At 49.8% G+C, this 22,522-nt stretch overlaps 1 protein-coding gene across 10 annotated transcripts in view; it reads left to right on the forward strand.

Annotated features, from left to right (window-relative positions):
* The window catches only part of SLC8A3 (solute carrier family 8 member A3), a 97,041-nt gene that overhangs the window by 58,859 nt on the left and 15,660 nt on the right, over nt 1-22,522 (forward strand). For 6 of the 10 annotated variants that reach the window (XM_072038833.1, XM_038179487.2, XM_038179489.2 and 3 more), the window contains one exon: nt 16,762-16,868. In XM_072038833.1, the coding sequence (XP_071894934.1) occupies nt 16,762-16,868 (107 nt within the window). Of the gene's footprint in view, nt 1-16,761; nt 16,869-17,854; nt 17,959-22,522 lie in introns of all 10 variants that reach the window. The other 4 variants (XM_038179491.2, XM_038179492.2, XM_038179486.2 and 1 more) reach the window with 2 other exon arrangements.

Raw genomic sequence — 22,522 nt, forward strand, 5'->3', positions numbered from 1 at the left:
TGTGTCTGTAGGTGGGTCCAAAGATGTAGCATGTTCTCTGGGCTCAGCAGTGCCCTTTGTGCACTCTGGTGCCTGGTTCTTTGCTGGTGGGTTTGAAGATGCTCCTGTTAAGGATGTTCAGCTGTAACTCTGGTGGTCCTGGCTATGCTGGGTTTCTTTCCAGGAGTCAACGTGGCCTTGCTCAGAGGGTTTCCTTTCTTCCTGATGGACTGCTACTGCCATGGGGAGCCGTGCCCATGTCAGTTTTACAGGGTGGGTGTTTCAGCCACTGAAATCCCTCTGGACAGCCTGCTTGGAGGCATCAGAGCATTGCAGTGTTCAGACATCCTTTTCCATTGCTAGTTGCTATCTACAGGGACCCATGTTTAGGAGAGGGTCCTAAACGCCCCGTGTGGTAGCTGGTGGCTGGGAACTGAGTGGTGCTTGCTCTGCTGAGAGCTGTGGTTCCTGCCTTAGCTCCTTTTTGGTCCCTGTCCACAAGAGCAGATGCATGGAAGTGTGCAAGGCATTAGCACGCTGGGGGTCCTGTGAGAGACCAGACTGCTAGAAATGGATGTGCCCTTCCTAATCACAGCACGCCTGCATGCTCTGCCAGCCAGGCTCATGATTTGTAACAAGCAGAGGTCCAAGGGTCCGCGGCTAGGTTTTATCATTCGTGACAGATCTGCTGACTCCTGGTTTGTGAGAGCTGGGGACGCAGTAGGGGGTCCTGAAGGGACTAAGGAGCTGAGCTGACCCCAGTCTTCCTTCAGATTACATGCCACGTGTCTCTGCCTTCCTGTTGCACTGTGAGATGCTCTCCTGCCAGCAGGGAGAGAAGGTCTGTGGCAGCTGAGCTTGTCCCCTCCTGACAGCTTCATCCCCCTTGCAGTTCCCTGCCTGTCTCTGCAGTGGTCCTGCACCAGTTCTCCTGGGGATCCAGAGAGCCTTGCACAGAAACTGCAGGAAGGGGAGAGGGAACTGGTGTCAAGGAATATTGCCCAGCTAAGAGCATCCCTAAGGAAAAATCTTGGAAAGGAAGAGAATATCTTAAAAAGGGAAAAAAAAAAAAGTGGGGAGGGTGTCTGAGGCCAGGTGTCTGAGCTGCTTGGTGGGATGGAAACCTGCCAGAACCATCTGCCTTACTGTGAAGCGTGAAAGCAACCCACCCACAAAGCTTGTGAGAGTAGCTCTGGGGCCAAAAAAGGAGCTACCTTATTTTGTGTAAACCAAGATTTCCAGTCTGTCTGGAAACAAGTGCTTGGTAGTGGGGCTGAAGGAGGACAGGCACGAGAGATGATGCTTTGGGAGTTGTGGTCCTGGGCACCCTGCTTTTCTGAAAGTTACTGTTTCCTATACATTTCCTGTAAGTTACTGTTTCACTAGGATATATTGTAATTGTGTACCAAGTCGAATGATTGTAGGGCAAATCATCCCTCTGTCAGTACCCAGAACATTTCTTCCCTACCCTGGCAGCAAATGTTTCAGGCTGCATCTTGTCTGAGCTGTGGTGGAAAGCTGAAGTGTTTCTAGAAGCTGATGAGGATGCTGGCTTGATTGCTTTCTTACTTTTAAGTAAAAAGTTAATTAGCTATTTATGTTGTTGTAAACTGTGATGGCCTGAGGATATGAGTGGCAAAGTCTCTAGGGAGAGGAAATATGAGCCCAGCTGATTGGTGTGAGTTCCCAGGAAAAGGCAATTTGAGTTGATGCAAACCTTTTTACAGGCTTAACAAGAAATCCCAGTTTTCAAAGTGAACACATCTCGGGCACAAATCCCTTATGCTCAGAAGCTCATACAGAAATATTAGATGAGCTAGTAAAGCACATTACCTTTCCTTAAAAATCTTGCTTCTATTTATTTACACGTTTCAAGCGCGCTCTCCTCCATAACGTGGAATTGTTTTGAAACACTGATGCATTCATGCTTATGATTCAGAGGCAGAGGAGCACTTGTTTCCATTTTACAAGCGGGGAAAGAGTTGGCAAAGGAGGACACTGGCAGAAGGAACAAGGACCACATGGTGGCATCTTCTTAGGAGATGTCAAGGAGATGCTGTGGTAGCTCCTCCTTTGCACCTTCATCTCCTCACTGTAGAGAAGGTCATGCAGAGCCTTGAGGTTTGCTTTTTTATTTCAGGTCTTGGTGGGGCAATGAGTTTGGGACCAGCTGAGGCCCTCGGTCTCTGTGCCTTGTGTAGGTTAACACATGCCGTGTTCCATCCTAGCAGCAGCCCCTTTCCATGGGGCAGAGAGATGATTTTCCATTATAGCTGGTGAAATGCTTCATGTTGTGTTTTGGTAGGTTTACAACAGGTTGTGAGCTTGTTTTAGCAGGAGAGATGTAACTGAGAGCTGATGTATACAAAATCAGCTTATATGAGGGTTAGGTGCCTCCAAGCGATGATGTCTCACATTAACGGGAATGGTTTATTCATTATGGAGAAGGATGCTGGGCAGATCTCTCTGACTTGAAGGGTACCTGAATATGAGGAGCTGAGTCAAAAGAAATAGGAAGCTCTGCTTCTTTCTAGCAGTCAGAAATATGGGCTTAGGTTTATGCTAGGGTGCCTAGCTAGGGTGCCTGATTTTTGCCAGGGTTTTCAGTAAAAAGCTACAATTCTGAGAGCCTTAATTTCTGTTCCCAGTGCTAAATGCTTAGATTTGACTGGAGGGTGGGTATCCCCTTTTCTCCTTTTCTCATCAATAAAGTGAAAATGCTAATACTTAGCTTTTTTTTTTTTTAATTGCTTCGATTTCTTCTTGGTCCTTCAATAGGAAGTAGTGTCTGGATACAAGTAAATAAGAAAACCACCTACAAAATCTGCATTTTGCAAAAATACCATACATTTATAATAGAAACAGGGACTTTAATTTGTGACCCTGTGACCATTTTCCAGTGATGCCGTCACCCCTCTGAATAGCAAATTTAACTGACTGGTATAGGCTAGCTTTTCTGAAATACTTTCTGCATTTTGCAGAAATAATCCATGGATCCCTAAACACCCGTCAGCCACAGGCGGTCCCCTGCTGATGTAATGCCTAGAGCTGCGCACATCAAAGTGAGATTGTGGCCAGCACCGATCCTTACTCTTACACACAAAGTAGGAGGATCAATATGAAGAGCAAGAGGCAATAATCTGTTTTATTCTTTGAAAGCCAGGCTTACAGCATCTTTTTATCCCAGATTTTCATCAATAATGGTGGTTTGTTTTTTTTTCCTTCCCCTGTACTGGACATCATCCATGAAATACCACTGTTACTTCCTTCACGACCTTAGCTGTCCTCGGGTCCGTATCAGCCAGTTCTAACACTGTATTTTGCGAGCGATGGCAGGAGCAAGTCTTTACCGAAAAGGATTTTTATAGCATTGGTAGGCTGAAACAGGCTCTTTGATTTATCCCTATTTTAACATTTCTGCCTGTGGGTGATTGAGTTTAATTAAGGCTGACTAGTAAATATTTATCCTCATGACAGAAATAGATGCAGGTTTGTCCATTAAAAACACTACACAGACCGCCTCTTTGGCTGCAGCTAGCTGAACTGAACGCTCAAAGGTTTTTATGAATACCGGTGAGGAAACAACCTGGCACCTGACTGCCGCGAGCATCCCACCGCGCAGCTCTGCCCGGCCGAGGAGCCTCTCTCCCCACCAGCAGCCCCTCGGATGAGGCTCGTTGCCATGGAAGTCTCATTAAATTTACATCTCGGGCTCAGGCTGTATTTTTAGCCAGCGGTGGTTGTGGATAAGAGGGGTGGCTGCTGCTCAGACCTCGGCCAGCAGATAGTTGGTGTGCCTTGTGGCCCACCATGGTGGGAGCAGCACCCTGGGTGGGACTGCCCTCGGACAAAAGATGCCTCTCTATCGAGGGGTCTGGCAGTCTTTTTGCAGCTTCTGCTGCTGGTAGAGCTGAGCATGGGGCAGACACAGTGCCTAGAGCTGTTTCGGGGCTGGAGAAGCCTTTGGGGCAGTTCTGTGCAGCGCCGGTGGCTTCAAGTGACAGGGTCTGGTTAGGTTAGGCTGAAAATAGCAAATCTCGCTTGACTTGAGCTAAACCTTGGAACCTGGAGGGGCAGGAAGGAACTCATCCGAGCTCGGCTGAAGAACGGTACGGCATTTCCAGCTGTATTTTGGGGGGGAAAATGATGCAACAAAACAGAGGAAACAGCTATGTGGTGCCACAGATGCTCAGGTGAACCAAGTCTTGCCCAAATCTCTTTTGGAAGGGCTGAATTTGAGTTCCTATTCAAGGAATAAGACACACTGAAGGATCTGAAATCTGCGCTTACTGTAAAAAACTCCATGTGTTCCCTCTCGGTCACTTCAAATCAGATTTGTTGGCACTGGAAGGAGGGGGAAAAAAACAGGTTTTGGTGTCTGTCAGCACTATGAGGATTTCTTGGCTCAAAACACTTGCTAGGCTCTCCCACTCTCTCTCTCTCCCCCTCTCAGAGCACTGAATCTCAGCAGTGCTAAATGCTCCATAAACCAGATTTTATCCTGAATTACACCTGGGCAATCTTTCAGTCTTCCATGGGTCTCACAGATGGCCAGGAGAGCCTTGTTTAGCCTACAAAACTGTGATTTGTGCTGAGGCATGGGAAAGAAAGAGTCCAGCTTGCCTGTAAACCAATAACTCTTGTCTCTAATAAAAGCCATCTCTTTCTTCAGAGGCTGTGAAAATTTGATCTGGAGCAGTTGGGCTAAAATTAAAGCAGAGTCCGACGCTGCCATCCTGCACAGTCCCATGGACAGGCTGAGCTGTGTCTGAAGCTCCAAGGGCTATTGGGGACTTACTATCATTGCTTTTTAAAGAGATGGCAATACCATTAGTTGTTTTTTTTCCTTTTTTCACAGTTGCAGATTTCTAAATTTCTGTCTCCACAGGAGGTGCCAGCTGGTAAATAAACATATTTAAAAAAAGGAAAGAGATGGGGGGATTATTTCTAATTTGCTGAAAATGGGATGTGACCTGGTTCTCTGTAGGCCTGACAAAGCCAGCTTTTGCAGCTGCAGGCTATTTCTGCTGTAGAGACCATCTCTAAGCCTTCAACAGGGAGTTATTTTCAAGGCTGGCTCTGCAGACCCTTCTCACTATTAGGACCACGAAAAAGGCAGAGCCTGGGGCTGGCAGGGGCTCACAGGCTTTCCTCTACTCTTGCAGTGTCCACTGGAAGCACAACTTGCTGTTAGTCTCAATGTGAATATAGGGCAAGTGGTGTTTTGCCCAGGCAGCCTTGTTTCTCCTAGTGCAGCATTATGTTTTTGGATCTTACACATGCTTGAGTAGAATGAGAGTGGGCTGCTCAGACTTCTTCAGGAAGCCCTAAATGTCTTCCTCTGGCTCTTGCTCTGGTCACATCTCTGGGTTACAGCCACTGAGCCAGTGAGTGAGGCCCCACCAAGGTGGGTTAGGGACCTGGAGGGCTCACAGCACTTCTCATTGTGCTCTTGCAGCCTCCGAGCACTGGTGAGGCTGCTGCCGACGGGTCAGAGGACAGAAATAGGCAGCGGCTGTAGGTGTCAGGGTGTTCCCCATGGGGGAGGCACAGCCAGCCCTGGGCATCGCTTGTGTGCTGTCCTCGGCTGCTCCAGCTGCCTGCTGCATATGGAGCCGAGCATGTCTTTGATATCCTCTCTGCTTCAGTTCTGCTTCTGGAGAGCAGAGATAAATGTGGCTTACCCATGCACAGCACCAGGAGAGCCTCAGCCCAATGGGGCACGTGTTCAGGCCTGGTCTGTGGCTGATCAGAATCAGCTGTCGGGGGGCTTTTACCATTTACAACTTGTTTCTCAGAATACATTTTACTCCAGCACCTTTTGGGGTGGCTGGGGAAGCAGGGAGGGAGGTTGGTGGCTGGGAGCTGGGGCAGGGAGAGTTTGAAAACTAGCGTGAGCTGCTGATAAACACAGACAGACACTCGGGTGAGCAGACAGAGCAGAAGGCTTCTGCTCCTGACAGCCTCCCCAGTGTACAGCAGCATCCTTGTAGGAGCGCTGACACTGCAGGGCATGTGTGAACCGAGCTGGAAGAGAGCTGAGGCTGGGGCAGGGTGGGCATGAGGTGCAGGCACCCATGCACTGCTGCCCAGCAGTGTTCCAGCTGGGCGGAGGGCTGGCTGGTACCTCCTTTCAGGAGGGAATATCAAAATCAGCTCAGGAAAAAAAATAAAATCAAGTGTGCCTTTTTTATTCTCTTTGGAAACTCTTTATCTTGCTATTTCCAGTACTAAAAAAAAAAAAGTCTTCTAGGTCCCACAATGGGAAAGACACTTCACAGAGTCGGGAAGTTATGTTTTTAAGATGAAAGAGCTTGGAAGGCAAAAGGGGAGCTAATTAGACAACACAGAAAGCACACAGGATTCCTTGCAGAGGTCTGCTTGAGGTTTCAGCTTTCGGAGCTCCAGCTAAAGGCAGCTGTGCCATGTCAGCGAACCCCTGGAGGTATTTGCTGATGCTGGAGTGGATGGTTCTGTGTGTGCCACTGATCTGGGCAAAAGACCAGGGCTGGGAGAATTGTTATTTTTTCATTTGATAAAGGTTATGGTTCTAACCAGATGGTGAGGAGTGTGAGACCAGCCTGCAGCCCCCAGGTTCACTGGAAGTTTGATGGATGGACACCAAAGTGAATCAGGCTGGGCTTTGTCAGGGCAGAAGCTGGAGGTTGGTCGAGTCAAACAAGTGTTCAGTTGTACCTCCAAAACTTGAAAGGGAGAAGACACAGCATCAAGGATTAAGGTCCAAAGGGCTGAGGGACTTGTAATAGGGGAACTTAGCAAGAAGGGGAATGAGAGTTGAGGAGCATCTCTGGATGAGGGTGTAGGGCAAGCTCTTCTGAAGAGCAAAGTGCCTTGGTGCTAACTTTTGCCATGGGGCAGAAGAGGCAGGAGGAGACTCCTGCCTGTCAGCCAGGGACCCCGGGAGGAGTTCAGGCTGTCTCTGATGTGGATTGGTCAGAAGGGTTTGGCAAAAGCACTTCCCAAAAAGCGGGATCCACATGTGAAGGCTGAGAGGGGATTAAATGCTGTGGTGGTAATTATAGCAGTGAGATGATTGTGTTGATTAAAGGAGGCCAGTTGGGTGGCTGAGGGCTGTGCAGGCTGTAGTCTGTTGGGTCTGTTTGATCTGGCCGTGCCGGCGTGCAGCACTGGTTCCCATCCCTCAGGGAGCCAGGCTGTCCTGCAGGAGGACTGCTTGTGGGGAGGCACTGCGGTGCCTGGCATCACTGCCCTTTGGGAGTGGAAGCAGGGGCACCTGCAAAATGAGCCAAAGCTTGAAGGGTGTCCTGCTGCTAGATTTGGCCCTTCTGAAACACCCTTGTTCACTGCAAAGGTGACAGATGACATTTTTTGTTCAATTTATTAATAAGGAGTGGGCTTTTTTATGGTTAAAAGCTCTGGATGCTGGAGGCACAGGCCCATCACTCCAAGCCCAGCAGGGCTGGCCCCCTCCAGGGAACCTGTGTTTAGCTCCTAGGAGCTAACAAGTGGCCCCCTTTTGTGTTTTCTGTGTGTTGTTATTAGGTAAGAAATAGAATGAAAACAGTCCCAAAGAGTGAAATGAAACGGTGTAGCTGGATATCCTCTGCCCTGTTTTCATTGCCATAGAAGAGGGAAAAAAAGGAAACTGTGAGCCTGGCCAAATGCACGTGGCCTTGGATAAAGATGCAATATATTGGCTCTGGGTGATGGTTGGACGTGTAACTGTGATGTTGCTGTGGCAATTCAGCGTGATGTCCCTTATCTTGGTCACAAGGAGCCTGTGACCAGAGCCAAAGCACCCGGGATCCGGCTCCAGTTCCTTTTGTTCGCGTATAATAATTCTATCTGCAGCGTGCAGGGCAGGCTCATTGCAGGCTGGCAGCTGAACAGCGTTGTTTGCAGCTCATTAATTTCCTACAGATTGCTGCCTTGCTGCTCCGTTGAATGTAGAGCAACTCAAATGGCTGGGCTGAGCACTGCCCCGCTGGGCTGGAAGCACTGCGTGCGCTGTGTGGGGAGGGAGGGAGGGAAGGAAGGAGGGATGTGTGAGGCTGTTGTCCAGAGGTTTCCCTGTGGCAGTAGCAGCTTGCGAGGGAAGGCTTTCTTTTCCCAAGTTTCTGAGCATGCAGGGTTTGTAGTTGTCCAGTCTCTTCCTGGCCTGTGACCACACACCTCTGTAACACTTTCACCAGTCGTATGGCAGCTGGAGGCCGAGTCCCTTGGCATCTCACCTGGGGCAGGGCAGGCTGGGGCTGTCCCTCTCTGCTGGCAGCCCAGCCACCAGAAATAGCTGCTGTGGCATTTCCACAACTCTCAGCGCTCTGCTCTTCAGTTACCAAGCCGGACTGGGACATGTTACATGATGTTGTCCCTTCATCGGAGCTTTATAAATCAATTTTCCTGTCTCTTTCCCACCTGAGCAGCTGGTGCAGAATCGATACAAGCTTGTAACGCAGCACAGCAGCCAGCAAGGCTCGAGTGGAGCTCACGGAGGGCTGGGTTTGGCCCTCAGGCAACAGTGGTTAGCGTGCCTCTGCTGGGGCGCCACGTGGCATTACAGGCCTGGTTCTGGCAACCCTACAGCCAAAGGTTTTGCATATCTGGGAGTTCACAGAACTGAATGCTGAGGAGAGATCAAAGAAGTTGCGTAGAGCTCAGCTGGGCTGCAGCCAGCAGTGGGTGTCCTGCAGCCCTCAGAGCTGAGCCCAGGGAGGAGAACACGGCTGGCTCTCCTGAGCATGTCTGGGGTGGATGTCCTGGGTGTGCAGGTGGCTATCAGCCCTCAGGGCACACTTAAACCTGCCACAACAGCACTGAGTGATGCAGGGCAGGCCCATGTTATTGGCAGTGCTGGGGGGACCATTTCAGCTAGCAGGTTTTGGCAATTTCTGCCCTACAAGGCGTGTAAAGCCTCCTGTGCCCATGAGTGATGTTCTCAATCTGGCACTTCTCATTCCCCAACTTCCTCTCCCCCTTCATCCCCACCTTCTCGTCCTTGCCAGCATCTCCATGGCAACCCTGTTGCTGAAGAATAGAGAAGACATCTAAATATAGCTTCCAAATCTCCATGCCTTCAGCTAAAAGCCTAAAACCAAGGGCGACGGCTGGAAGCGCCAGGCTGCTAACACCAGCCAGTAGGGAGGTGGGACTCAGGAGCACCTTGGTGGGCCAGGGTCACTCCCAGTTGAATTTGGGATCCAGTTTGGCTCATGACCAGTTCAAGGCACTCTGAGATGGCCAGCCTGCCTTCAAAGGCCTTTAATAAGGAATACACTGTCTCCCTTCTTTCTCCACCATCTAATATTTCTAAATTTTTTTACAGTGTGACCAGAGTGGGATTGTGGCTGGGGTTTTTGCTCCTCTCAAAAATCCCTTTCTAAGAGGAAAAAGGGCACATCATCTCAGAAAAGCTGTTCCCCTGGGAAGCAGCCCAAGTTAGGGAGGAGAGAAATGCTTCTGCCCAGGGCCCTGGCACTGCTTTGCACCTACACCAGGCTGATACCCACCAGAAGTGGCTGGCTTCATGGACTGCCAAGTCGAATTATTACTTGTACAAGACAAGAGCTTATTGTACAGACCTCAACAAATAAGCTCCACAGGCTGCCGAGACTGTCTGCTCTCTCCTGGCCCTGAAGCACCAAGTCTTGTAGGGTCAGCACGAAGAAGCTGACCTACAGCAGGCCGGGCAAGAGCCCGCTCGTGTCTGGGCACAGACACTGCAGTGGTCAGAGGCAGCAGTCTGGAAGGTGAGGCACAGATCAGCCCAGTGGTTTTCATTGTTTGTTTTCCAGGGGATCTTAAAGATTACAGCTGAGCCTTCAAAAGGTTTAATATAGAAATAGTTTTATTAAAGCAAATAAAGAAAAACACCTGTGGAGCCGGGCTGTTATGTTTGTATAACCAAACAAATAACTCGGCTGGTCAGCTGCTGGTAGGGGAGTCCAACAAACCACATTACCCTGTTCTTTGCTTCTTTGCAGTAATTCTTAAAAGCGAATAGTGGCATCTTTCTGTGAGGAACCCTCCATATTAGAGAACTTTATTATGCTTGAACAAAGTGTAATAAAGAGTGCTTTGGAAATGTGCTCACCTGACAGGGCTGGCTATGCTAAGAGGACCCAGAGCATTTTGTTGTACCTGCCCCATATGCATTTTCCATCTCTTCCAGGGTTCAGAGTTGAGTGTGAGATGCTTACTATTTAACATCTCCAGTGCTGATCCCGTGGCTGAGTTTTTTCAGTATTTGTTTGCAAGAGATGACCGTGCTTAATGGGCTCACCTGCCTCTAACTTAGCAGCTCTGATTTCTTATTGCCTGTACAGTCGTTTGCACTGGTACAAAGTAGGTGTGAAACAGTCATGTGAATTTGGCAGCAGTTTATATCCCGTCACATGGCAGTGGGAAGTGAGGGCTGTGCTGTTGTGTCAGGAAATAACCACAGACTGGAAGGGAAGTTGGGCACAGCCAAAAAGTATTCACCAGTTTATCTATTCAGGATGCAGGAAGGACAATGGGCATCTTATATTTTATTTTAGCTTTTTTTTTTTTTTTTTTTTCCCATCAGCTATTGCTGTAAGTCTTTTACTGGTAGCACTTCAAAGTTTTTCTAATACAAATAAAGACTTTTTAAAAGTGAATGTAGTCTTGACTATGTCCCTTTAATTATCGTGTGTCAGCTATACTGAAGCATTTTCAATAGTCCTAATTGAAACATGAGCCAATTCACTAATTAGCCAAGATTACACAGGGAATACACAAAGGGAAATCACTTTTGTGTCAATATTTCCTCCTTTATCCCTCACCAAGATTTCTCAGCCCCACTGCCTCTGTTCTGCCGCCTCCTCCCATCCTTTGCAAGGAGGGACAGCTGGGGCATAGGGATTCCTCCTTGATGCAGTGCCAAAGGTCTGCTTCCCCTCCCAAGCGAAGTTATTCTCTCTGAGTTGCTGTAACATCTTCCAAACGAGGAGCTCAAATGCTCTGCAAATTGTGGCTGTCCCCTATCAAATCCCTGTGAGAAATTAGGATCACAGCCACCGCATGGATATAGAAACTGAAACACAGGGTATCGAGTAACTTGGATGGCCTCAGCATTGCCTGGAGAAATGCACAGGTCACGTAGTGATTAGCACTGCAGAGAACCCTATTGTAATAATAAGATTATAACTGGTTACCCAAGACCAACTTGGAGACAAAATTCCTTTTCTAGGAACCTTCTGTGACCCTTTACAGCAGACTGGTCTGGTAGTGCAACTGCTCAGGCTGTTCCTCGTGTGCTTACTGCATGGAGTGGGGCTCTTGCACAGCTGCTCGTCCAAGGTCCTCATGAATGACACAGCCAGTTCCTGGAAGTTGGCCCGCAGTGGCTCGTCTCCAGCTTCTGCACTAGCACCGGTTCTTCTGTAACTCATACATCAGCAACTTGTACATCAGTGATCTGCCTGAAACTCTATCCTAACACTGGCTGTCCTGTGGCTATCTGCTTAGGTAATTGGTACTGAGGTCTGCTCTGACCTTAGAGGCACCTTCAGTTCTGACCTGGCTGCTAAAGCAAACTGTGACCACCCCTGGTGGCAGCAGCTGCGTCTTTCAAACCTGTTCCCTCTCAGTAATTGCCATGGAAGCCAAAAATCTCCTTTTGTGGGCATAGACTGGAGCCCAGTGTGCTCCCTGTCTATCTTGATCTCGGTCTGGATAGATTCCTAAATTACCTTGATTTCCTGTTGACAGTGTGATCACTCATCATTTCCTTGGTGACCTTGAATTCAATCTGCTCTGGGATCTAATGCTTTTCCCCCTCAAACACCTCCCGTCTTTATCTGTTGCTATGTGACAGCATAATCCTTTGCTTCGAAATGGCTCAGCTTGTCCCAGCCTGGGTTACTTGATGTGCAGCTCTCTGTGACCATGTGCATCATATTAGGGCTTCTCTTGCTGTCTTCTTCACCTTGCCTGCCAGCACTGTCATGTTGTTCTGTTAAATATCCGCCTCCTAATGAGCTGGGCGAAGACAGCTCCCCACTATACATAACCTTATTTAATCCCCTCTGGTTTGCCTCATGTTCTGACATCTTACTTAGTCAGCATTTCTGCTGCAGGACTGCTCAGTGAGATCTTCTGGCAGGAAGAATGGGTCCTATCTGTAGTTTTGCGTTGAAAACCCATCCCAGTGCCAGCAGTCATGTGCTGAGCTCTGGGGAAGGGTCAGACTGGCACCACATGCTTTGAAATTCATGGTGCAGGGACCTGTACCCACAGCACGTCAGGTGAGGATTTGGGTACACTGAGGTGCAGCAAGAACACCATGGCTTGATCCAAGGTGTGTGCTCTAATGATTTGCATTAATGAGCTACTAAAGATCTCCCAGGACTTCTCCCTATCCTAGGGATGTTTACCTGGCTGTCCTGGCTGCTTTCCATCCTGGCTAACAGCATCCCACCGGGGACTGTAAATCCTGCCCTTGCACAACCCTGCCTGTTTCAATGGTATACTCTATGTGACACCTCCTCACTTACGCTGTTTTCAGAGCTGAGCCTTATTTCACATTCCAAAGTCATGCAGACACATCCTCTTAACCTCCTCTGCAATAATTCCTGCAAATGAGAGCCTCCACACAGAGAGATACTCAATATTTTCTAGCACATTAATCAAATAACCATCCAGTTGTTGCCTTATGTGTTGGAAGCGGACGTGTTGTCAAATAAAATGATTTTGTAGATTATCTTCTGTACTTCCCGGACAGGGAATTTAGCAACATCGTGTGTGCAAAGTCCTTTAGGAGAAGATGGATGTCTATCCATTTCATCTTCTGTTGCTTACTCAGGGAAATCTTGTTCTTAATGTTGCTCCCCAGGGGAGCTTTTCCCATCCCTAACTTTTAAAAACAGTGATTATTTTTCAGTGTGTGTTTAAAGGAGAGCCCAGACTGGCACCATCTGAGGGCTCTTGGTGTCAGGAAAGCAAGGTTCGGTGCTGCTGGAGATGGTCCCTGCCAGGCCCTGTCTGACCTGCAGGCACACAGGGAGAAGGATGTTACCCATGCCATTACAAACTGAAAGCATCGCTTGGTCTGCTGAAAGCACCACTGAGGTCTAAATTAAAGAGCTCTTTCCGCAGATTTATCTAATGCGGGGGCTGAGGTTGAACTGTGCTGTGGCTTGGTACCGGTCCTGGAGCTTTGGGGTTTGCAGAGTGGCTTCTTGCTGCCAGCTCCAGGAGGCATTTAATGAAGGCGGTTGATTTCTACGACAGGCTTTTGGATGGCTTTTGTTGTTATCTGCTTCTGAGCTGTCTGAGGTACGTCAGGGCTGCGATGGAGCTGTCAGAGAGGAAGGGTAAGGATGGCAAGTGTCCTTTCCCACTGCAGGGCTGTCAGACCGGGGAGCGAAAGCTGCTCAGCTGAGCAAGGCGCACTGCAGAGCCCGTCAGGGAGGGGAGAGGAACACTCTTGGTGGCTGGAGGAGCTGCAGAGCCTGGGACACCACAGCCACCCTCCGTCAGTGGTGACCTTTCCGTGGTGACAGTCACAGGCACACGAGCCAGCTGAGAGAAGGGCACTTCCCCGCAAGGAAGCAAGCACAGCCCCGCTCCTTGCAGGCCCTGCAGCAGCCCCATGAGCTGCTCTTCCCTCTGCTGCAAAGTCCCAGTGAAAGGCCAGATATTCCCCATCGGTGGCATGCTGGGCACCTTCAGCTCTAGTCTAGGGCAGCGATTGGGACAAAGCTGATGGAGGTGATCCTGGGATGGAGCCTGTGGGCAAGGGGCACACCAATGCCCTGTCACTGGGCTCAGGGACACAGCCTGTGTCCCCGGCTCTTCTGGGAACGAGCCAGGTAAAAGCTCCTTTTCTCCCTGCTGCTTGTAGCAGAGGCTTAAACATCAGTTTACTGGGATTGGTCACCAAATTCAGATACCCTTTTTCCAAAAGCCATGTAAGGCCTGAGGGTGCGGAGATGATCCAGTTTGCAGCTGAGCTGGTCTAGGAGTTCAGGGGATTGGTTATGCTCATGCAGAGGTTTTACCAGCTATCCTGAGGTGTTCCTACCTTCAACTTGGCCTTTTATATCAGGGTGAAACTTGAACATCTGCTTCTCTGTACAGAGAAGAGAAAATCTGAATGGTTATCTTGTTTCCCTAGAATAGCTGAAGTTTACTTCTTTTTCCAGCAAAGGTATTGTTGGTTGTTTTTTTTTTCCTTCTCCCTTGTGGCAAGCTCAATCCCAACCAAGCCCAAACGATGGCAACATCGCTCATATCTCAGTCATATCTGCAAGAACCAACCATCAGGAGGCAGGGGCTACCTGTGTAAATGAGATTTTCTCTTCTGAGCATCCCTCACCTTTGGATCACTGTTGAACCTCACTGCTTTGCCAGTGGAAAAAGAGGGATCAGGAGAGAGCTGGGCTTTGAGTTTTGCTTAAAGGATACAGTGCTCCTGTTCTGGGCTAATTGTGTCCATGGCATGCATGGGAGGTAAAGCTGTTTGTGGAGCCAGACGTAACGTGAAGTCTTGTCCTATTGTCCATCCTGTGGGATGGAGGGCTTGGGCAGGGCGGGACTACTTAGCATGCTGTGTAGAGCTCTTTGTAGTTAACAAAATGGGCACGCAGTGAGTTGTTATTTCTTTAGTCCATAGTTTTGCGTGTGTATTGTGCAGACAAGTGGATTGTGTGAAATCAGGCTTTCCATGCACAGAGCACAGTCGTGGAGATCATCTGCCATGCACACTTTCTCATCAAATGAGCATTTCTCCCCTGCTTTGGTGTGTGCACACGCTACTGATGGGAATGGGAGAGCCACCTCATAAAAAGAATAAAAGAAAGTTGCTGTATGAAACAGAACTCAAAGAGTGTGCATGCTCAATATGCATTGCATAAATCTTTAGAATGGCTTAGTTTCAGGTGACAAGTTTTGTTACAGGTACCGAGTAATATGGGGCTTCTGGGGTGGAAAACTGTAAGCAATAGTAATTATGAATGGGATTTTTAAAAACAACCCACGTTCAGGAAGGACTGGCTGCTTTTGAAAATCCCACCTTCTGTTTTGTAGTAGGAGAGCAAGAAAGAGATCAGAGCTATGAATCAGATGTAGATTTAATTCAGCAAATTGAAAAAGCTTTGCAAAGTACCAGGGGCCCAGACAACATCTGGTTCAAAAGCAAAATTCAGTCAAACTCTCCAAAGGAAATGCAATGAAATCATTGTGATGAAGTCTTAGCAGAACACCAACATTTACACCAGAGACCTATCATTTAAAATCCTACATCCTTCAGGCTGGATTAGAGAAGATTGAAAGGGTCTAGAGAAGGGAAAGGAGGCTTGCTGGCATTACTGCAGGATATTGTTAGAGCAAGCACCGGCAAAAATAAAGCTGATTTAGCTTAAAGAATCAGAGGTGATTTTTCTTGCATATTCATACACTGATGGATATAGCAAGGGGTGTGCAAACTTTTCTCCCTGTCCTGTATGCCGTCATTTGAAAGATGGCTCAAAACAAGAGCCAGCGCAGGGAAGGGGATTTCCCCTGTCAGAGCATAGAACAAATTGTGACTTATGACAAGTCAAATTGCAGGGGAACTGGATAATTTTGGGGTCAGTAATGATATCAGTAGGAATGCAAGCTGCAGCAAGGAAAGTCAGCCAATCCTCCCAGTTCCCACTATGAACTGGTGATTTTCAGGGGGCTGCTGGCAGTAGTGCAGGTCCCCAGGATTCAGGGCTGGGCTGCTTAGTCCCTGAAGCGCTATGGGGCCAAAGACACTGTGTGTGTTTAATGTCTGTGTTTAAGATAGAAAGGCTTGTGGTGTATCAGGCCTTTCCCCAGTCAGGCACAGGGAAAAGTACTTTCTGCCTTCCCTGTGAGCACACGAGCAGCAGCAGCTCAGCTTAGGGAAACTGAGGCACGCCATTATTTGAAGCCTGGAGCTATTTCTCCAGGCTACATGATTGCCAGTCCTGCTTCTTCTCATCCTTGCCATCCACAGCTGAGACCGGTTTGGGGCAAAATACACCAGGGGCTGATTGGAGCATTGGGGCTGGGCAGAGAGAGAGGGGAGGCGGAGGTGCAGTGGTGGTGCTGTGTCTCTGCCAGAGGGACAGCTGTGGTGGGGCAAGGGAAGGGCATTGTGGGCAGAGCTGGCTTTTCATTCAAAAAATGTGGTTCCAGCCTGGGGCCGGGGCTGACTGGAAGCCTGGGAGCACCGAGATGGCAAGTTCATGCCCGTTTAGAGCATATGCACTGATACGAGCATGTAATTATATGTGATCATCAGTGCATATGCAGGCAGCGCTCCATTTAAGAGGGTGTAGGATCACCCTGGAATAAAAGCACTAATCCCTTCTGTCGTGAGCGAGGGATGTGATTTCAGGAAGCCTTTCACCCGAGAGGAAGGCCAGCAAAGTGCAGGTATAATTTGCAGCCCCAGCTGGAAGGGGGCTCATGAGTGGTGTGTGTGTGTGTGCTTCTGCGTGTGTGGATGTGGAGAGCAGTGGGGGCGAAGCGTGCCCCTCTCCTGCATGGCACAGTCCTGGTTCCTGAGCCCCTTGCCAGTTTGCCAGGGGGTCAGAGCCATCTGTGTCTCACTTCATTCAGGCCCTGCCTTCGGACCTGCTGGTTAAACAGAAATCGGCCGGCGTTGCCGGCAGCAGCTGGGCTTTAGCCTCTTTTCAGGGCCAGATTGAGCTCATTCAGTGGGTGAGAAAACTTTGACTTTAATGTTCCTGTTCACCTCCCAACCTTCCTCCACTTTGCTTCTCTGTTCTCTTCTCCCCTTTATGACGCTTATTATTTTTCCGTCCACAGCAAAACAGTTCACATCAAGGTAATTGATGATGAGGAGTATGAGAAAAACAAGAATTTCTTCATTGAGCTGATGAGCCCCCGCATGGTGGATATGAGTTTACAGAAAGGTGTAGTACTGGCCCTCCAGACTAACGTTAACATTCTTCTTTCCTCTTCTCTCTTCTCCTTCCTCCTCTTCTCCTCCTCTTCCTCTGATTTCTCTGTTTCCAACTGCTCTGTCCTAAACGCTGCTGTGCGCACGCACCGTGTCACATGGTACCCATGGAGCGGGGGGACAGGGGCGGTGGGGGGCCTGGGGCAGGTGGCGAGGGATGGAGAGAGAGAAGGATGCCCATCAGTCCTCGGTGGGAATATTTTTCCATGGGTATTCCTGCTGAAGGGAAGGACTGAGGCACGTTTTGCAGTGTTGGTGGGAAGATGCTGGCCAGAAACACCCAGCAGCTCCAGAGCTCATCACCCGGCCCTCGCCCAAGGTGAGAGAGCAGGTGAAGAGGAGAGGCAGGCAGTGTCAGGAAGGAGAAGCAATAAGGCGTGCCACTTTAAAACTGGAAATCAGAAATACCAGCTAGCAGAGCTACCTGGCAGCAGAGACCCACCTCACCCCACTGGGGAGCATGGCTGCGAGTATGCATCTTTCTCTCTCTTCTTCTCAGGCTGCGAGCCCAGAGTCCCTCCAGATTTATTATTAATTGCGAGGGTAGCACAAGCAATCAATCTTCCAGCTAAGACACAGTTGGTACCCCAGCGTGGCCCCCGGTGATTTCCGGGCAGCCGATACCCTTTCCATCACCATGTGACACCGAAAAACTGCGCTGCAGACGTCGCCTCCCACTAACCATCAGCAAGGTCCGACTCCCCCTCTTCCCTCCCTCCTCACCCCCTCGCCGGCCCTGTCTCCCCCCTAATGCCCTCCCGCTCCCCGAGGAGCAGCTGCGACCGATGTGCCATGTCCACGAGGCCGGCCGAGGCACGCCGCCCCGCCGCGAAGGGGCTGCATGCGAGGAGCCTGCGCTGCTGCCGCCGCTGCTGCTGCTGCGTCGCCTCCGGCCGGCCGACCCGCTGTACACGGTTGTCTCTCTTGTTGTCCCTACAGGAAGACCGTAAGGGTTAAGATAGTAGATGAGGAGGAATACGAAAGGCAGGAGAATTTCTTCATTGCCCTTGGTGAACCGAAATGGATGGAACGAGGAATATCAGGTGTGAGATCCCTTATGAAAAAAAAAAAAATAATGATTGAAAACAAGCAAACAGAATGAAGTCTGCAAACCCCAAATCCAGAAAATATAACCCTCTTTCTCCTCCTTCCCCTCCCTCCTTTTCTCCTCCTCCTGTGGATGGATGGACTTTTGCTCTCTGCCCTTCTGTATTCTCACTCTCACCCTGTTCCGGTGTCATCTCTGCCTTTTAGAGCCCAGCTTACTTCTGATCCTCCTTTCGTGCGATGCTTGGGCCTCAGAGGCTGTATTATTGTGACTGGGTTTCTTTGTCTTGGTCTGTTTTTGTTCTGAGCACACCTCTGCTGTTCTCCCCTCTCCTGCTCCTTTGCCAGGACCTTGGGGAATGTGAAAGACAAGAGAAAGGCATAATGCATGGCTGCCTCTTCGGCTCGTCCCGTACACCCCCCTGCCCTTCCCTCTGTTGTTGCCTGCCAGTGGCTTTGCCTTGGTGCTCTTGGGTCCCTGTGAGGCGTGGTGAAAAGCCCCCAGGAGAAGAGGGAAGGTGTGAGGTATCTCATTTTGCTTTTATTTTGAAAAACGGTTCTCCATGTCTTTCATCTGAAAAGCACCTTAATGTGTCTCAGACAACCTCAGCCAGTCGGGCAGAGGGTGTGGAGCTCTGTTAATGTCCTACTTCAGCATTGGTGCACTGAGACCCAGGATACCCCAGTGGATCAGGATCATAGTGGGACTGAACCCTAACTTTGTCATGCCTTTCCTACGTGTATCTTTGTCCTCCTATACGTGTTTGACCTCTTTCTCATTGAACAAGTCTTGCCATGGGCTTCACCAGCTTTGGGGTGGCCAGGGAGGGCTGATCTCTAAACAGAATCACTTTACAAAAAGGACTTGAAATCTACCTTCTGGGCACCTGATACAGAGTAAAGACAGCTGTGTGTGCCCACAGGCTTATTTCTGCTCCCACATATTGCTGCTGGTGATGGAAACATCTGGCAATTGCCTGTGCCTCACACAGCTTCCCCTTGCAGAAACGTCTCCTGTCCCTTATCTCATAAACACAGCAACTACCCTCCAGCCAGTCCGAGCTCCCATGCACAGCTCTCCAGGACATTCAGGATAGACACAGCTTGCATTAGCATGACAATGTCATATAGCATCTGTGGATTTGTGAAATGTAAACCTCAAAAGCATTCACAGTTTAATGCCGTTAGACCATCTCCTGCAGCCCCTAGGCAGTGAGGGACATGAGGTTTTGCTGTGTGTCGAGCTCAGGCCCTCGGGTTTCACCAAAGTCCAACTTCAATGAGCATTCGTTCTTGATCAGCAGCAGTGACCAGGCTGCCACGTCCCATGAGGTTATGTTCTAGCAGTTACCTGCCCTCCGGCCTAAAGATGTGGGTGGGCATACCTAGAAGTTGCCTGGCCTCAGCTTGTAGCCGCTAGTTATCCTGCTGTTCTCCGCTGGATTAAATAACTGTGTAGCATGCTGCACCTTCTGTGTAGGTACCTGCTCACTATCTGTATTACACTTAAATTGCTTCTTGGGAGGTTAAGGAGATTAAACCTTTGAACATGGGACTGCAAAATGTTTTCTTCAGCCCTAGAAGCACCCCAGGGTCTCCTCTCTACACATGTCCCTTCACATCTGCAGGGCTCACACCTCCATCTCAGTGGGTACAGAAGGGAAATTACCTGCTTCTTGCTCTCTCCTGTCTGGGCACTTGGCAGCCTGCAGCATCTCACTGAAGTTGCTGCTCAGTTGTCTGCTGTCTATGAGCCCTGAATCCCTCTCGAAACCAGTGAGCTTCAGGATATAGTCAGGATTGGGCTGGTTTCTGTGAAATCCCGAGTTTCTTTTTCGTGTCTAGGCAATGTCGCATGTGGCTGAACAAAATCACTTACCTGAAAAAAATCCAGCCTTTAAAGTGGTTCAGTCTGTGCAACATCCTGTCCTCGTTGTTTGTAGGACTGTGGTGCCAGTTTGTTGCTTTGTGCGCATCTCATTTACACCAGCATCGACTGGAGTCAGTGGGATAGTCTGGTACATAACCAGCAGAGAGGAGATCTGATGGAGTGCTTGTTCTCCATCACAGAGCCTGCAGGCCAGCTGCTTCTCCCCGAGGTAAGGGCACAGCCTTGGCTGTGTTCTGCTTACCAGCAGGAAGCGCAGGACCACGAAGAGGAGGAGATGCAGAGCCATGGTTGGCCTCATTAGAGAAAAGTCAGAGCAGGAGCACTGTTCTTAGAATATAAGAGCAAGATTAAAATGCATCTGTAAGTGTTCCTGGCACAAGGTGGCACAGTCGCTACACCGATTCCAGGGCATCTGGAAAGATCCCGAGCTCTGCAGTGCTGCACCCAGCAGATTCTCCTACGTGCTTGCCCGGTGCCTGGGGTGAAGAATGAGGAGCTACGGGAGGCTTCCACGTAGGGAGCATCTGGAGGGACAGACAAACACTGCCTCGCAGGCAGCTCCCAGCGGAGAGGGGCAGCCCAGGAGGTGTATGGGCTCTCAGTGCTCACAGAGACACGCTCTGGTACCGCTGTGCAGCCTCATGCACGCTGGTGTGCAGGGAAGCTCAGGCTGACTCCGAGCCACCTGCTCAGACACATGCTCCTGCCTTGCGGGGTGCCTGAAGCACTCCTGTGGGCGGTGTGGCCCCGCTGTCTGCAAGGCCGGAGCAGCCCCCTCTGTGCAAACAGAGGCTGCAGGGATTCAGCCACAGACTGGGGAAGAAAGTCCCAAACCACCAGCACGTAGCTGGGAGTTCGCTTGTTTTCATTGCGGTGACGAATGGGCCCCCACACGACTCGCAAGGCGAGGGCAAAGCACGGCTCCCGGCCCTCCTGGGAGGTTCAGGCTGGGTTGCTTTCGCTGAATTGTCTCTCTGGGTTTCGGCTACCCACGCATTTCTTTCCAGCACCACAAAAGATGTGGTTTTCTTGACGGCCTGCCCTCATTTTGTTGTTACTCCCCGCTTAGCTCCGTCATGCTGAGCCTGTGCCTAGGGTGCTGTAGGAGCATTTGATGTTTTCAGACTGTTTTCAGACTGCTTTGTGGTGTCCTCAAAACACTTCTTCTGGCCCCCTTTGGAGCTGGATTGTGCTGTGTGTCACGGCTAACTGCGTGGTGCTGGGAGGCAGCCCACTGCCCAGGCCCTACAGGGCAGCTCTCCATCCCCGTGGGGACTGTGCTGTGGTGGCTTTGTCATGGGGCCTGCAGCTGCCCCGGGACTTCACTGAGGTGCTGCTGGCCTGAAGGACAGGAGATAGGGCCTGGGGTGAAATGAGTGAGGAGATGTGGTGCCTGCTCTTCCTCAGGGGAAGGCAGAGCTGGGTGAGCCAGTCACCAGGGGAGTAGATGTGTGCTCTTCAAACCGGCCTGGGGCAGAGTTTGGAGAGCTTATTTTGGATGCAGAATGGCTATGCCCTTTGGGCAAGGCATGCCTGGGACTATGTAGCTGCAGGAGGTTTCTGTAAGGGAATTCATCCTATAGCTCTGGCTCTTCAGCACCTGCTAGCCCCTTCCCAGAGGAGCAACATCTCTGAGGCCCAGGAAGGTGCCTGTGGTGATCCAGACACGAGTCTTCAGGTTGCTCAGGGCCCTCACGACATGTGACAGCCACTTCAGGGTAAACACAGGCGCTCCTCCTGTCCGTATAACGAACTGATAGAGCCTCATGACTGAAATATTGCGCACTGTGCACTGTCTGCAGAGACTGCTCCTCACTGCTCACCCCCACTTGTATCAGTACCTGCTCTGAGCCCAGGGGCATGCTGTTGTTAACCTTTGCTGCAAGGGGAGCTGACCATTAATTCCTATTCTTTGCTCCTGTCCTGTATATACAAGTCTGCAGCACCAAGCCCTGTCTGGCAGCCCGTATTGTCTTTTTCACCAGTTGCTTTCTTCAGCTGGAGTTTCTCGAAGACTTTCTGGTCATCCAAATAAATCACATGGAGCAGTTTGACTTTAGCAGCTCGTTCTGTTGAGGTGCTCAAATAACTCAGAGGCTAGAATAGCTCTGGGATGGGTATCTTGCCAGCCCATTCCATGAGAAAGACTGATACTAGTTCTTGTGGTGGCACATCAGGTGCAAGGAGCACTGGCGAAGATGGCACTTGGTGCAAGCTAGTTATATTGAAGTGAATAAATACAAAGAAATCAGAGAGAATCATGTTCTTTGCTTGGCAAGGAGGGTAAGAGTGAGTGTAGCTTTTTTCTATCCTCCTGGCCATCTCCCAGGTTTCCCGATTTTTATTTTTGTCATCTTTTTTTCTAAGAAATTAATCTCTGGATCCTTCTTGTGTCACCTTTCCTCCGCATGTGCAGTTCTAAACTGAATCACTGCCTGCTGAGCACTGCAGGACTTTGAAACCTCCCCACACCCTCAGCCACTTTTCTGGCCAACCTTTTTCCAGCACCTTTTAAAAGTGTTTCTGCCGTGAAACGAGTCATTCCCTTTAGGTCAAGATGCAATCTTTCAGTTTCACCATTACTCCCATGGCAGCTCTGGTATCATTTCACGTTACCCTCAGCTCAGACCTAGGTTTTTGCTGCTGTCAGCCCTGCAGGATTTCAGAGA

This window comes from Anas platyrhynchos, chromosome 5 (genome assembly GCF_047663525.1).
Source record: "Anas platyrhynchos isolate ZD024472 breed Pekin duck chromosome 5, IASCAAS_PekinDuck_T2T, whole genome shotgun sequence".
NCBI lineage: Eukaryota > Metazoa > Chordata > Aves > Anseriformes > Anatidae > Anas > Anas platyrhynchos.